This window comes from Mastigoproctus giganteus, chromosome 12, assembly GCF_048544385.1.
Source record: "Mastigoproctus giganteus isolate SK-2022 chromosome 12, ASM4854438v1, whole genome shotgun sequence".
Lineage (NCBI taxonomy): Eukaryota > Metazoa > Arthropoda > Arachnida > Uropygi > Thelyphonidae > Mastigoproctus > Mastigoproctus giganteus.
Window position 1 is genome coordinate 156,595,544 of NC_143586.1, and position 17,743 is coordinate 156,613,286.

The 17,743-nt window shown below is 36.9% G+C and overlaps 1 protein-coding gene across 1 annotated transcript in view; it reads right to left on the reverse strand.

The window, feature by feature from the left end:
* The window catches only part of LOC150077534 (low-density lipoprotein receptor-related protein 2-like), a 496,886-nt gene that overhangs the window by 52,057 nt on the left and 427,086 nt on the right, over positions 1 to 17,743 (reverse strand). Inside the window, exons 30-31 of the mRNA XM_090385933.1 lie at positions 13,267 to 13,463; positions 355 to 477 (exon numbers count right to left, since the gene is read on the reverse strand). Of these exons, the coding sequence (XP_090242059.1) occupies positions 355 to 477; positions 13,267 to 13,463 (320 nt within the window). The remainder of the gene's footprint in view (positions 1 to 354; positions 478 to 13,266; positions 13,464 to 17,743) is intronic.

Consider the following 17,743-nt stretch of genomic DNA (forward strand, 5'->3'; position numbering starts at 1 on the left):
GTTTATGAAAGCACTAATACTCGCCCTAGGAAAAATGCTAGAAAATCGCACTAGAAAGATCGCTTGGAACTCGGGGCTTTTGAAAAAGACCAAAATATGGATGATTAATAAAAGTATGTTGTGAAGGAAAAAATTGATCATTCTTTACTGAACAGCCCTTGTAGATTGTTACTTTTTAATAAAAAACTGCCATTTCTCATTTGTTGCCTTTAGTCAAATGGTATTTTTTAGAACTGTGAGAAGCTGACTTATTACTTTGATTACGATTCTCATAATTTTCCAAAAGTTTAATGCAACAGAAAATACTCATAAGAAATATGGTAGAAAGATAATATTCTTAACTGTTATACTTACTAAAGTGAACACATGTTTTATTGTCAGTTGAAAGAATGAACTGATCAAAACAGTTACAAGAATATCCATCAGCATGTAAGAGGCAAATGTGGTCACAATAACTTTCTTCGCAGTGATTAAAACCTAGGAAGAAATTAGATGAATTATATGGTTTTAGTTGTGACTGCATCTTGGCATGTTAAACATTTATCATATGTCTAATCCTTTTTTATACATGATTTAATGTAAAACATTAGCTGTAGATGGTAATGAAAACAAGTTTTTTTTTTTTTTTTTCAATTCTTATTGTCAGTTGGACTTAAATTATACAAAAAATAAATTTTACATGAGCAGGATCACTAATAACACACATTATTAGTGTCATAGCTTGAGATTTTGCACTAGACTTAATTATGTCTTTTAAACATAATTAGTTCATTTATATGCAAATAATGGAACAGAATTTCCTTTACTAAATTAGTTTGCATTTTACTGACTTTTCAGAACCAAATTTGTGATTCTGTTTTAAAATCTACAAAAATAGCAAATCTGAAAATAATAATATGTTGTTTAAAATTACACAATATTTAAGTTTGCTTTGAGTAGGCTTAGCAAATAATTTCCATGAAAATATGAGACATATACACAAAAAAAAAAAAAAAAAAAAAAACCCTTATTCAAAGGTGGTAGAAGGAAGAAAAGTGGGAAGCATTCAAGGAATTAATTGTGGAAGCTACTAAAAGGTTCATACGTATTAAGAAATATTGTTCAAGGTTTAGGCCTAAATGGTTGTCAAATGAACTAATGAGACTCGTAAAGAGAAGAAAAATGCATGGGATGCATATAAATTATCAGGCGACATAGAAGCCTATGGCAGATATAAGTTAATCTGTAATCAGGTCACAAAGGAGGTTCGGCAGGCGAAGGCAGATTACGAGAAATCCTTGGCAAAAGATGCTAAGAAAAACAGCAAGGATTTCTTTACTTATATAAACTCTAAAAGGAAGGGGATGAATCTGATCGGTCCACTTGACATCGATGGTTCGACTGTTGATGATCCTGCTCAGATAGCAAACAAACTGAATGAGTATTTTGCATCTACATTCACATGTGAGGAATTATTAAGGTTTGAAAATGGCAGAAGGTTATCAAATTGTAGCAAGATACTTAATGATTTTGTAATAACCGAGAGCAAAGTGGAAGAGAAATTGAAGTTAAACGTAAGAAAAGCACCTGGGGTGAATGGGATCTATCCAGTTATATTAAAGGAGACGGCAAAGCAACTAAGCAAACCCTTAGCTATAATTATGAGAGCATCCTTGGACTCAGAGGAGGTTCCCACGGACTGGAGATGTGCAAATGTATCCCCAATTCACAAAGGGGGATCGAAGGGTGACACGAGTAATTACAGACCAGTTAGTTTAACTTCTGTTCTGGGTAAAATAATGGAGTCGCTGGTTAAGGATGCATTGCAGGATCATCTAGACAAGACTGCAGCAATAATTCAGACACAGCATGGGTTTGTTAAGGGAAAGTCTTGTCTGACAAATTTGATAGGATATTATGATGTGGTTACAAAGGAACTGGATGCGAAAAATAATTTTGATATCATATATTTGGATTTCGGGAAAGCTTTTGACACTGTTGCGCATGGAAGACTATTGTACAAATTGGAGCAGAATGGTATTAAGGGTAAGTTGCTATAATGGATAAAAGGATGGTTAAGTGCTAGAAGACAGAGGGTGGTAATCAATGGGTGCTGCTCTTCTTGGACTAATGTTATTAGTGGAGTCCCACAGGGTTTGGTGTTAGGTCCACTGTTGTTTTGTATATTTATCAATGATATTGATGAAGGTATATCAGGCTTAATGTCGAAGTTTGCAGATGATACAAAGGTTGGCAGGGTTGTTAATGACAGTAATGGCAGTGTGCTACAGCAACAGGATCTAGATAATTTGGGCAGATGGGCTAAGAAGTGGCAACTGAAGTTTAACCTTGACAAATGCAAAGTACTGCATATGGGTAGAAGTAACCCCAGAGAAACGTACCAACTGTGTGGTACTACACTTAAGGTGGTAGAAAATGAAAAAGACCTGGGAGTAATTGTGCAGGCAGATATGAAGTTTTCTGAGCAATGCAGACAGGCTGCCACGGCAGGTCATGGGGTTTTGTCAATGATATATAGGAATTTTGCTAGCAGGGAAAAGGAGGTGATTATCCCTCTGTATAAGGCAATGGTCAGGCCACGGCTTGAGTACTGCGTACAGGTCTGGAGGCCTCATTTTAGGAAGGATGTAGATTTACTTGAGCGTGTACAGAGAAGGACAACAAGATTGGTGAGGGGAATGAAGGGATCCTCTTACCAAGAGAGGCTTAAGTTCTGCAAATTGCAGTGGCTGGAGACTAGGCACCTGCGCAGTGATCTGATTGAGGTATATAAGGCCTTGAATGGATTGAGCACGCTGAATTCTGATGGGATCCTTCCACTTGTTCAGATTACGAATCTAAGGGGGCATAAATTCAAATTAAGAAAAGACAGATGTAGAATAGATGTGCGGAAATTTTCCTTTAGCCAGCGGGTGGTTAATTGCTGGAACAAACTTCCATCTGTCGTTGTGGAAGTTGATAGGTTGAATAAATTTAAAGAGAAACTGGACAGGCATTTGGAGTGAATGGCGTGATTTTTTTGTTATTTTTTTTCTTTTGGCTGATGCTGCATAAGCTCATACATTTGCTTTCTTGCATCACATGCCACTACTACTACAATGAAACTAAATTGAAGATTTATTCAAAATAATATTCTATAACTTACAATTTAAATTTGATTTCATGACTTTCACAAATTTTTAAGAAAGTGTCTATCCCACTGGAAAGGTTTTCAGGAAATTTTTATAAGGTTGTTTATAGAAAAATTTGTCAGCAAATCGAAATTTTATTAAAATCAGACAAACAGAAAATCTAGCAGTATTATTGATTTTTTTCCACACATACTGTAATTGAAACAATGGATACTGTATTTGTGCCATCCACTTGGAGGATTGAATGGTGAATTTCTGGATGTGAAAAATAAAAATGTTCTCACTCTCAGCAATGCTCATATGAATATCATTGCCTTTTCAGGTATCATTTTTGTTATCAATTCACCTACTATCAAGGCTAAAGGGAAGGGCATTTGCTTTTGTGAAGGTGACTACAGAGGTCTGAGACAGTTTTTAAATTCTGTAAAGTGGGATCAATTGTTTGTTATTTGGTTTTTAGGAGCATTAGCAACTAAGGCCATATTGCTCTGGGGATATGCAGTGGTCATTCCCTGACCATTCCACATCCTCCGTATTTGGTGGTGACGGGCTCGAACCCCAGTCTAATCAAGAAGCGTGTGCTATGCACTGCCGCTCCTGCCCACCTGGCTACAGAGGCGCCTGGACCAATTGATGATGTTACCAACATTGAATTCTAAATGGAAAGCCTTCAGGGACTTAATTTTGGAGGCTACTAGGCTTTTCATTCCAACTAAGAAATACTGTTCAAGGTAAAGGCCTAAATGGATGTCAGATGAATTAATGAGGCTCATGGTAGAGAAGAATGTATGGGATGCATATAAAGTATCAGGTGATACAAAAGCCTATGGCAGGTATAAACTCGTCTGTAATCAAGTCACAAAGGAGGTTAGGCAGGCAAAAGCAGATTACAAGAAATCTTTGGCAAAGGATGCAAAGAGTTCTTTATTTATGTAAACTCTAGAAGGGAATGGGTGAATCAGATTGGTGATTGATTGAGATTTTACTGGCGAATCAGACTGGACCACTTAACATAGATGGGTTGATTATTGATGATCATGATCAGATAGCTGATAAATTGAATGAGTATTTTGCATCTACATTCACACATGAGGAGTCATTCAATGAGGGAAGTGACAGAAGTTTATCAAATGCTAACAGTGAGCTAAGTGATTTTGTAATAACTGAGAGCAAAGTGGAGGAGAAATTGTTGAAATTAAACTTAAGGAAGGCACCTGGGGTGGACGGGATCTATCCAGTTATAATGAAGGAGGCAGCAAAGGAAGTAAGCAAACCCTTAGCCATAATTATGACTTACTTGGACTCAAGGGAGATCCCCATTGACTGGAAGTGTGCAAATGTATCAACAATTCACAAAGGGGGGGTTCAAAAGGTGACACAAGTAACTACAGACCTGTTAGTTTAACTTGTGTTCCAGGGAAAATAATGGAATTTAATCCCAGGGGCTCACATCTGGTGAGTATGGGCTTGGCACACCCAGGTCCTGAGCTGGATATCATCATTCTCTCTCTCTCTCTCTCTCTCTCTCTCTCTCTCTCTCTCTCTCTCTCTCTCTCTCTCTCTCTCTCTCTCTCTCTCTCTCTCTCTCTCTCTCTCTCTCTCTGTAATTTTTTTTTTGGCTGGTGCAGCATAAGCCTCAAGCTTCTTTGCATTATATGTCTAGTAATAATAATCACTGGTTAAAGAAGCATTGCAGAATCATCTAGACAAGACTACAGTAATAGTTAAGACAGCATGAGTTTGTTAAAGGGAGGTCTTATCTGACCAATTTGATTGGATACTATGATGTGGTCACAAAAGGAACTGAATGCCAAAAATAATTTTGATATCATATACTTGGATTTCAGGAAAGCTTCTGATACTGTTGCACATGGAAGACCGCTGTACAAATTGGAGAGGTATGGAATTAAGGATAAGTCGCTACAATGGAAAAGGGATGGTTGAGTGAGAGACGACAGAGAGGGGTAATCAATGGACACTGCTCTTCGTGGACAAATATTATTAGTGGAGTTCCCCAGGGTTTGGTGTTGGATCCATTGTTGTTTTGTGTATTTATCAGTGATATTGATGGAGGTATATCAGGTTTAATGTCCAAGTTTACAGATGATAAAGGTTGGCAGGTTGTTAATGACAGTAAAGACAGTATGCTACTCCAACTGAATCTAGATAAGTTGGGCAAATGGTCTGAGAAGTGTGAACTGAAGTTTAACACTGACAAATGCAAAGTACTGCATATGGATAAAATAACTGAAGAGAAACATACCAACTGTGTGGTACTACACTCAGGGAAGTGGAAAGTGAAAAAACCTGGGGGTAATTGTGCAGTCAAATATGAAGTTCACTGAGCAGTGCAGACGGGCTGTCAGGGCAGGTAATGGAGTCTTGTCAATGATATATAGGAATTTTGCTAGCAGGTAGAGGGAGGTGATTATCTTGTTATACAAGGCAATGGTCAGGCCACACCTAGAGTACTGTGTACAGGTCTGGAGGCATCATTTTAGGAAGGATGTAGAGTCGCTAGAATGAGTACAAAGAAGGGGAACAATATTGGTGAGGGGAACAGAGGCGTCATTTAAGAAGGATGTAGAGTTGCTAGAACAAGTACAACGAAGGGCAACAAGACTGGTGAGTGGAATAAAGGGGCGCTCTTATCAAGAAAGGCTTAAGTTCTGCAAATTGCGGTGCCTGGAGTGTAGGCACCTGTGAGGTGATCTGATTGAGGTGTATAAGGCCTTGAATGGGTTGAGCAAGCTGAATGCTGATAGGATTCTTCCTCTTGCTCAGACTAAGAACCTGAGGTGGACACAGTTTCAAATTGAGGAAAGATTGTGTGGAAATTTGCCTTTAACCAGCAGGTAGTTGATTGGTGGAACAGGATTCCGTCTTTTGTTATGGAAGCTAATTGCCTAAATAAATTTAAGGCTGAGCTTGCTGGACAGGCAATTTGGAATGAATGGAGGGGTGAAATGGGAGGGTTTTTTTTTTTTTTTTTTTGCTGATGCTGCATAAAGCTTGCTTGCTTTCTTGCATCATATGCCTCTACTAATGCTTAAAATAAATAAAAAAAAAATATAATATATATATATATATATATATATATATGATTTACAATATTTGATCAGAAAGTTCAGTGAATGTTGCAAAAAATTGATTTTATTCAGAAATAAATGTTAACACTTAATATTTTTCAATATAATCTCCTTCTGAAATGTAATTAGTATAATTTTTATTCAATACAATTTCCTTTAATAATGACTGACACTGATGAAAATACTTTTGGAAGTCTTTTGCGATTTTTTTTAGACAGTCTGTCATATCTGATTAAAATAAAAATAAATTTTCTGTTTATACTCCGGGACGACCAAACAGTCAGAGGAATTCACAAGACAGACAGAATACAAGAAACAGCACCATATTCAGCAGTCACGGGCTTGAACCCCGGTCACTCAAGGCACGTGTACTTATGCAACCGCGCGCCTGACCACTAGGCTACAGCTGCCTTTAGATTTGCTGAGTTGTTTTAATTTCAAGTCCTTTTAAATTTTGAAATGGCCAAAAGTTGCATGGTGCCAAATCAGGTGAATAATAAGGTGAATGTGGCACATTGGGAATGTTTTGGTTTGTAAAAAATTGCTGGATGGTCAGCGAGTGATAAATGATATAATACATCATTGCAGAGAAGGAGCCAACCATTTCACCATTTTTTGGGTAATTTACAGTGGATTATTCCTTTCAAGGTTTAAAATTTCTTGGCATTAGGTGACAACTAATGCGAGCTAGGCCATAATGTCTATGTGTTTACAATTCTGCCCAGACACGATAGGAGGGATTATATGTTAAGAGCCTTGTGGATTAACTCAAGACTTGAAGGAATCTGCAAGGCTTTAGGGGGTAAATTTCTATCAGCATGGCCTACACTTGCAGGTAGAAGGAATTTGTTTTGTAGAGACGGGATACACTTATACAAAGGTGGTGCAAAAGTTTTTGCCAGTATTATTGAGGATACCTTAAAGGTTCAGGGAAACTGCTAGTTAGGGGGGGATGTGGGTAATACTGACACGCGATTATCTGATAATATTGGTCAATATAACTCTTGCACATACCTTAAGAGTTCTTATCTGTTACCCCAACTGGACGTATTATCTATTAGGCAAAGACGTTTCATGTGCGCAGGTAGCTAATATCAGGGAAGAGAGCCTAAAAAACTTCAAGGGTTGTTAAATATACAAGAACAGTAAATCTTAATTGTTTATACAGTAAGGTTAGAAGTGTCGTCAATAAAATGAGCGAATTCGAACTGCTGGTTAAAACAAGTAACACGGACATAATAGGGCTTACAGAGACGTGGTGCCACCCAGAAATTGGGGATGATGAGTTTCAGTACAGCTTATATAATGTATTTAGGAAGGATAGGTTAGATAGAAGGGGTGGTGGGGTAATGCTTCTTATCAGAAGCAGCCTGAGTGCGATGATAGCTTTCCCGGATTCAGACGTTTCACATGGTAGTATAGTCTGCATGGTGTGAGATAGTTGGAAACAAAGGTATAATGCGAGTAGGAGTAATCTACAGACCAGGTGATTGTGAAGATTATGACAAAAGCCTCTACATGCAAATGGAATGGGCAAGTAAGCGTCAATGCCTTATTATGGGTGATTTCAATTTGCCTCTAATTGATTGGAGTAAATGGGAAGGAAACTCGACATGGGGAACAAAATTTTTAAATCAACTAGATGACTTATTTGTATCAACATGTCAGGGAAAGTAATAGAGAAAAGAATATCCTAGACCTCATCATCACACATGAATCAGATGACATAACAGGGCTGACAGTAGAGGAACCAGTAACAGGAAGTGATCATGGAGTTCTACGGTGGATGATGACGAGAGAGGTAGCAGAAGTAAAAGGCAAAGGAATGGGTTTTAATTTCAGAAAAGGAAATTACGATGCCTTAAGGTATTACATGGCCTCTAACTGGGTAGATATCGTGCAGAGAATGAATACAATTGAACTGTGGTACGCTTTTAAAACATTAATCACAGATGCCTTGAATGCGTATATACCATTAAAAAAAAATACTCCACGAGAAGGGTTCCAAATTGGATGAATAGTGAAGTTGCTGCATTACTTGAGCAGAAAAAGGTGGCATGGAAAGGTTACAGAGCAATAAAAAGTACTGAAGCCTATAACAGCTAGAAGGTGATGTGTAACAGAGCCACAGAAAAGGTTCGACAGGCAAAGGCAGTTTATGAGAAATCACTAGGAAACAGAGCAAAGAGGGGAGATAAAGAATTCTTCACATATATAAATGCCAAGAAGAGCAGGACAAACTAGATCGGACCTTTACGTAAGGGAAAGGGGATAGTAATAAATACACCAGCTGCTGTTGCAGATGAACTCAACAGTTATTTTGCATCGATATTTACAAATGAAAAGCCTTTTGTGGCAAAGGGAAATTGTGGGAGCGAAGTTAAAAAATATGTAATTAATGATATTGAAATTTTGCAAGATTATTTAATGAAAAAAACTTTCAAGCCTACAGACCAGTAAAGCTCCTGGAGTTGATGGAATATACACTATAATCTTAAGAGAGGCAGCAAGCGAGTGCATTGAACCATTGAGGCTAATTATGCGAGCATCACTAGACTCTGGGGAGATTCCCTTGGATTGGAAAAGTGCAAATGTATCTCCCATACATAAGGGTGGCTCTAAAAGTGAAGTTGGAAATTATCGACCTGTCAGTCTGACTTCAGTAGTAGGGAAAATCATGGAGGCAATGATCAAGGGTGGAATTCAGGATAATTTGGATCGAATTGAAATTCTCAAGGATACTCAGCATGGTTTCGTAAAGGGAAAATCATGTTTAACAAATCTGGTTCGCTATTTCGAAAGGGTTATTCACGAGCTGGATTTAGGGAATAATTTCGACATTGTTTATTTAGATTTCAGCAAAACTTTTGACTCAGTCCCACATGAGCGGTTGCTTTATAAGCTGGAACAGGTTGGAATCACTGGGAAAATCCTTAGATGGATAGAAGGATGGCTTCAGGGCAGGAGGCAGAGGGTTGTGATAAATGGCTATTTCTCAGATTGGGTTGATGTAAGAAGTGGGGTTCTCCAAGGATCAGTATTAGGACCACTGTTGTTTTTAATTTTCATAAACGACATCGATGAAGGGATAGAGGGCGTGATGTCTAAATTTGCAGATGATGTTAAAATTGGTAGAGTAGTTAATGATCACTGTCAAGCTGAGCTTCTTCAGAGAGACCTAGATAGACTTCAGGTATGGTCAGAAAAATGGCAGCTGTGCTTTAATCCAACAAAGTGTAAGGTATTACACCTGGGAAACAGTAATCCCAAAATAACTTATTCATTTGGTGGAGTTCAACTAAACCCAGTACTGGAGGAAAGGGACTTGGGTGTTACGATATGGTCAGACATGAAATTCTCTGAGCATTGTAAACAGGTTGCAAGGAAGGCCCATGGTGTCCTATCGATGATCTATCGAACTTTTGCAAGTAGAGATAGGGACATGATAATCCCATTATATAAGGCTTATGTTAGACCACACTTGGAATACTGTGTTCAAGTATGGAGATCGCACCTAAAGAAAGACCGAGCTTCTTGAAAGGGTGCAAAGAAGGGTAACTCACCTGGTGAGATCAGCAAAAGAGCATCCTTATGAAGAAAGACTTCGAATATGTGGGTTGCAGAGTTTGGAAACTAGACACCTTAGAGGAGATTTGATTGAGGTGTTTAAGGCTCTGAGAGGCATCAGTAAAATGAATGAGGACAAAATTTTCAAGATTATAAATGATGCTAGAACTAGGGGACATAAATTCAAGTTACGGGGGGAAATGTTTAGATTGGACTGCAGGAAGTTCTATTTTAGCCAGCGAGTTATAAATTACTGGAATAAGTTGCCTTCATGGGTGGTAGAGGCCGACAGTTTGTGGGGAAATTCAAAGGTCATCTGGATAGTACTTTCGGGTAAGGGAAGCGCATAGGATGATAGGTTTAATTTCCTTTTTTATTTATTTTTTATTTTATTTTATTTTTTTATTTATTAATTATTATTATTTAGTTATTTATTTATTTATTTATTTTTTGTTTTTATCATTGTTTTGTTCGGATTTTTTTTTTTTTTTTTTTGGCTGGTGCAGCATAAGCCATAGGCTTTCTTGCACCATGCGGCCGTTACTAATACTAACTCACAGAAAGAATTCTGATAACATTATAACCTCATGCAATCAGCTGACCTTTACATGTGATTTTGACTGCTGTCACATTTTCTAGTAAAAGGGCTTTGAACCCTTGCTCATATGCATACAGCCAAAAATGCATCACTAGTTATAATTTTCTAGAAATGCATTATTGACAGTTTACTTGAAAACATCAGATGAAACAAGGATTATAATGTAGAGGCGGTCCTGGAGCCAGAAGGCTCCAGGGACCACCTCTCAGAACACGAAAGTCCTATTCAGTTAGCTGAATCTGCACACTCGGCAGTTGCAGAACATTATTGGTCGATGCAACACGACCTCAATCCCAGATGTGATACCGAGGTGGTTGACCAATCCTGCCATTACTATCAACGACTGTGGCTTTGAGTCACTGCACATATCTGGTTGTCATAGCATTTTAAATCACAATAGAGGTATGTGGCTATACTCAATCATTGTAGTGTTACAGTATGATAAACTCTGGCATCCAGCAATTTTTTTACAAACCAAAACAAACCAAAACTTTCTTTTTATTCAAGATGACCACACTCTGCACATTCCATTTTGTAACGTTTTATATATGTATTCTCATAGCTGATGAAGAGATACTTAATCTCAAAAGCTCCTCTTATTACTTAACTCTTATTACTTAGTTACTGTTTACTAAACTTAGCATTCTTACTAGTTGTCCTGAATTGTTCTTGTATCCATGGAACCCAGTTCCACAGACCTCTTCAATTTTATTCACTACTCATGGCCCTTATACATAAGGGCCATGAGTAGAATGAATTGTACATTGTATTATACATTGAATCATACAGTGTTACAGTGGAACTGCAGAAATCCATCTAGATAGCTCAAAACAAACAGCGCCTATGCTTTGCACATCGATGCAAGTCACATCACATTACCCCTAAAGGCTTCCATTATAAAGGCACCCTTCAGCCCTGTTTCAACTTTGGGCTTCAAACCTTGAGTATGGATTGGCTACTTACACCTAGAACTGCAAAGAGCCACCATCAACAAGTCTAGACTTATCCAGGAACTCAGAGGGTTGATTTCTCCATTATGTTTTTTTAATTTGAGGTCATGCCGCTGTTAATCCTTTTTAGGTTCTTCATCCTCTTCTATAAGTCAATTTTCATAAATTTACTTAGTATCCTTTACTTCAGTGTTTAGGCCTTTCACCACTAGTCTATAGAAACAAATTTATCACTACTCACTGAAGAAATTCCTAGTGTCCATAGCAAGCCATCAAGTACAGATGCACTGGCCTTCATCTGCAAAGTCACTATCACACTGACCACCACTCAAATCAAATCCTCTTTTGTGGAAGCAGTTTTTAATTAGAGATGCCCACTGCATTCTATGCTGCATTAAGATTATACATTAATTATATCTATACATTTGCAAGGTTTTGAACAACTTTTTTCTTCAAATTTTGAAATTAGGTGTTTAAGAACCATTTGTTGATATTTCACATTAAAGTTTGCAATTGTTCCTTGAGTTCATTGAGAAGTGGATGTAACATTGGGAGGCAAAAAACACTTGCTTCAACATTATTCAGTTTAATGTGTGGATGAGATGGCATTGTCAATCTGGAAAATCATTCTTTTATACAACTGGATCAGCCATTCTGTCATTATCTCCCTAGTCATTCAAGCCTTATTGTTTGACTTCCAATGTACATTGAGTTTGCTTAAGTCCAAACCTTATAAAAACACCTTGGTTTCATAGATTTGCCTATACAAGAGGTATTTCAAGAGTGATAGTCATGATTGCACACAGAAGTATAGTTAGATGCTCCTTTCCCACTTTACCTTCAGCAAGTTGCCCCTCTAAAGCACATTGTTTTATCTGGAACTATACAAAAAAAAAACTGCATTACATCAGCATTCAGTAACAGTTTCCAAATTAACATCAGTGGACCCCCCCCCACCAACAAACTGCTTTGAAGGAAATTCAAAAGTGAGCATATTAATAAAAGTCTGCAATCTACTCTGTAAGGAATCCTTGGCTATCAGAAGTCTAATTATTGTTGCTATTACTTTAACATTCACTTTCCTTCATGGCTAAATGAAGACTTATGAAAACACGTATGTGCATATCACTAGCAACGAATGTGTTCATCTGAAATGTTATCCTTGGGGGGGGGGGGGGGGAGTTTAAATACCTACTGCAGGAAGGGTGAAAAAAAACAAAAAAAAAAGGACAGCTATCACAGTGCCTGCACTAGAGTGTCTGCTTTGGAGAGATTGCTTAACATGTAGTTTCAAATCCTTATGACTGAAACCTAGGCCTGAGTGTCCACAACAAGGGGTGTCTGCTTTAGAGAGGTGTCCATTGAAGAAGGTTTCACTGTAAAAGATAACGGCATCTCGAAATTCAAAATAAATTTGTTCTTCAATTTAACATATGTAAATTGTATGTTCATATTCAGTTTATAAATATAAACTGTGTGTATGCGATATTATTATAAAGTATTTTTTATATTTCCTTTCCTTTCAAATTCAAGGTGCAGTAATTTTCAGTTTTCTGCATGAAAGCCATGTTTTTCATGATACACTGCTACGGATGAAACATATCAGCTGGTACTTTCCTGTAGGAAATTAAAATGGGAATTTAACAGGAATTTGGGTTGGATTTTAACACTAAGATTTTTTTATATTTTTAAACATAAATGCCTCTAAAACATCTAAATGGATGTTGAAAGAGGTTGTTTATGCATGAGTGATGCATAAACAACCTCTTTCATACTCAGGCATTAGTCAAGAAATACTTTTATCTAAATAGATGTTTTGCATCAGTTGATAGGTATGCCCATTTATTATACTGACTCTATACACATTACAATGAATTATAATAATGATTCTCATAAAGTAAATTTCTCTGTAATTAATAGGAATAAATTACCTTTGGGCTGCTGAACAGGATGCACCACTGCTATAGTTATTGCCTTTGCATTTCCATGTAATATTGGGATTTTATTTTTACCAGAGAACTTATTAATCATGAAAATTGTATCACTGCCCCAGTCTGACCAATAAAGGTAGTCTTCAAATAGTGTCAGACTAAATGGATAGCTCATACCTTCATCCACAATGCGTTTCCTATGAAAAAATAAATAGAGGAAGAAGTTTAAGCTGTTAAACAAGTAAGCTAATAATTAACAAGAAATGCAGCTTTCCTTTACAAAAAAATATTGTAGCAGGAACCAAAATTAATAGTAGTTTAACCTTTAAGAATAATCCTAGTTTTTTTTTTTTTTTTATGGATGAAAGCAACATTGAACTGAACATGAAAATTTTAGTTAACATCCACAGAGTATTGGACCAATAACTAGCTAGCCAGCCATCCATCACTCTATGGGACTATAGCTAACAACTTTGTAGGTTTCTTTTCTTCCTCTTGTTCAAATTTTTTTTATTTATTATTTTTTTTAATAGTAAACCCCTCTGACATTCTTGTACTAGGGTACCATTTGGCATTTGTATAGTTTGGTAATAAACTGATTTATATATACAGGCAACACCCATATAACACTGTACTTCAACACAGTTTCATTTTAACACGATTGATAAATTATGGCAATCCTTGCACAGCACGGTACTTATATAACATGCACAGTTATATATCCACAGTCCCACTTCCACATTTAAGAGAATTTTGACAAACCTCGCATAACACGGTATTTTTGAGCTTATGTTAGATGTAATTTTTCAACATTTCCACTATTTTTTGGAACCCCTGCTTTTGACCCATTAGTCAAAAAAAAAAAATTAGAAATTCCTGTATTTTATTATGTTGGGAAATCCCCGTGTTATGTTCTGTGCTATTGAACTTGTGGAAAAAAATCTAGATTTCAAAGTCTCATTGCTATCGGATAGCACACCAGGCCATCCAAAAGATATCTTCCAAACGTTGAAGTTATTTCTATCACTACAGTTGTAGTAGGTTAATACAACCTCTTTCATTCAGCCATTAGATCAAGGTATTATGTCCACCTTTAAAACTCATTACATTATAACAATTTTGTGATGTATCACAAAATTGTTATAATGGATTTTGAAAGATTGATTCCAAATCTATTGAAGTAATGGAGACATGGAAATGTGTCTAAATTTTGGACTGTATCACAGAATCATAGCTTTATTGCTCAAAGACGTAAAACTGTCAATGTTAAATGCATGGAGAAAAATGTATGGTCAGAGCCAGTTCATTCAGGAAATATGGTCGAACCGGCAGAAAACTGAATCAATGTGATAGTAAAACTTGCTACATCAGTAGGAGGGGAAGGTTTTGATGATACGACTACTGAAGCCCTTGTGGGTAGCACAGTTGGTAGACTCGCCCTCCTCCCCACACTGGGTGGAAAAGATCTGAGTTCAAATCCCGTTGATGATGAGAGGAATTTTTATGGGTCTTTTACACGAAGTGGCTGAGTTAGTCAGGCTCAGGCGAGGGCAGCAGAGTTTTTTCTCCCGGAAACTCTGGTTTTCGTCCAGCAAAACAGAAAATCAACCTCAGAACACACACAATTTATAGAAATATATGCAGAGCAACGTGGCCTTAGTCATGATTCTCCTAAAAAAAATAAATAATATATGTTTACTGAACACGTTCAAGAATTACTGGTAGAAAAAGAGGCTGGCAAAACAGATTTGGTGGAAATGGCATCAGAGGAAAATCAAATCAATTCAGAGAATGACAGCGCAGATGAAAATTATAAACTTCCAAATTTTACACTAAAAAGCACACATGAAGGCATAAAGTTACCAGAGAAATTAGAATCTTATTTTTTAAATGCAGATTCTTGAATGAAAGAAGCCCAAAGTTCAAAAGGGAGCTTCAAAAATTATTAGTGCCATACAATGAATTTCAAAGATTTATCAAGCAAAAGTTAAAACCAGATTACTGATTTTTTTAAAGAGAGCAGAAGATATACGAAATCTAGAATGGTGTATTTTTGTTAACATTTTGTTAAAAAAAGTGTTTTTTGTTAGCTTTTGGAAAGTAACCCTCTTTTTGTACTTTTTCTTCTTATTATTATAATTGTTAGCTACATGGTGCAAGGAAGCCTGAGGATTATGCTGCGCCAAAAAAATTCCCTGGGTTACCCTGAGAGAGAGAAGTAGAAGGGAATCACCAAGAAAGAGAAGAATGTTTGTTTGTTTTACTTGGTTTTTAGGAGCATTAGCAACTAAGGCCATATTGCTCGGGGATATGCAGTGGTCATTCCCTGACCTTTCTGCATCCTCCGTATTTGGTGGTGACAGGCTCAAACCACGGTCTAATCAAGAAGCGTGTGCTACACACTGCTGCTCCTTCCCACCTGGCTACGGAGGCGCCCTCCGAGAAGTGAGCCTTGAGGTGCTCCCCTGGAGAAATAGCAAATGGCCGAATAAGATTGATTTATTTTTATGACACACGCCCGATCAGTAAGGTAATCAGTAAGGAAATTAACCTTCAAGGAGAAGGTTAATTTCCCCTCTCAAGCCAAGATTCTTGAGTTTGTTGAGCAGAATTTTATGATTTATGCTGTCGAAAGCTTTAGTAGGTCTAGAAAGAGTGCTATTGTGTAGTGACCCTTTTCAAGACAATCGGTGATCCCAGAGCAGAAGTCAACAGTTGCCAGGTCAGTAGATCTTTTTGGGCCAGGCTCGAACCCCGGTCTAATCAAGAAGTGTGTGCTACGCACTGCTGCTCCTTCCCACCAGACTATGGAGGCGCCTAAGAATAGAATGATGATATCCAGCTCAGGACCCTAGGTGTGCCAAGCCCATACTCACCAGATGCAAGCCCCTTCTTAGTCCTGTATAACACTGTTTTGCACAACACAACATTTTATAGGAACCTAATGATGTTATACGAGTGTTACCTATATATATTGTCAGCAACCAAAGGAAATACAGCAAGAAGTAAGGCTTCTGTTTCAGATAGGAAATATACGTAGCAAGAGGTAAAAAAGTGGGCTGGTGTATATTTCATAGCCGACCCAACAGAGACGAAAACAGAAAGGAATAAAAATCAGATCAAATTTAAAATAAAAATAAGTAAAAAGGTGAAAATCAAGATTTATGCTTCATTTTTTTAATTGCAGACCTCCCCATCACACTGGTAACATTAACTTTGATCTATTTACACCTTATTCCCTCCCACACTTGGGGGTTACTTTAACATGTTATAAATACGCAGGGAACTAATTTGCTAACTTCTTTGGTTCACCGACACAGCCATTTTATAACAGGGTAGTTTGGTTCCTACAAAATCTCATGTAATGCGAAACCGTATTATATGGGACTTAGGGGAGTTACGTTCCAAAAGCTAACAAAAATACACCTTTTTTTTATAACTATCAGAAACTTAATTTTTATAGTAGTAATAATAACTTTATTTTTATAATAGTAGTAATAACAGAACAAATGTCTTACCTTACAAACTTTGATACTTATGTCAGATAATGTACATTCATTTAATTTTTTTCTTCTTCATTGCTGATAAGCACAATCTCTTCTGCAGCATCTAGATTTTGTGCACCTTCTGCTCTCTTTAAAAGGCACAAACTGCACACTTTGAAGTCAAATTTTTATGGTCTCAAATAAGTACAAGTTCAATAGTACAGAACCTACCCCACGGATCTCCCAACAAAATACTTTGGACCCCTGCTTTAAATGATATGTGAAAATGGGAAGAATATTTTGCAGTTAGCAAAATAAAAATAAATTTATGTTTATGTATATAGCTTAATTAATATGTACTGTAATATGTACATACTAATTGATATTTCTGTTCACTGACTTTTTGGTTGTAAAATTTAAAAAACAGTAAAAATGATAAGGAATTAATAACAAAGAATGCAGCATGCACAAGCGAGATATGGAGTAATGAGTTTCTGAAAATTTATTTGTTTTTCATATGATTGAATATTTCATGGAAGGGGAAATACATTTCTCCACAATAACCTGAAAACCCAAAAAATCCCATATATTGGTACTATATCAAATGCAAGAAGATAGTTTACTATCCGTTTAATTGATTACACTAACAGAAAAGACCACTAAACCGGAAACTGCAAATTGTTTTATGGCTGACCTCCAGAAATCTGTTTTAGAAAAATACCAAGAAGGCGATAATGACTAGTGATTCAACAAGCAGGGATCCACAAAAATGTATTGAAAATTACATCTAACATAACAGCAGGGTTTTCCCAGCACAAAAATACTGTGTTATGTGAGATTTCCAGCAGTTCTCAAACCGTGTTAGAGCGAAACCTTGTTGTACTGTGAAAGTACTGTGCTACATGGGGTTGCCTGTATTTCTATCTGTCCATTTTGTATTACTCTTGTTTAAATTCCTCTTGCATAGCTTGCTATTTAAATTTAATTTTATT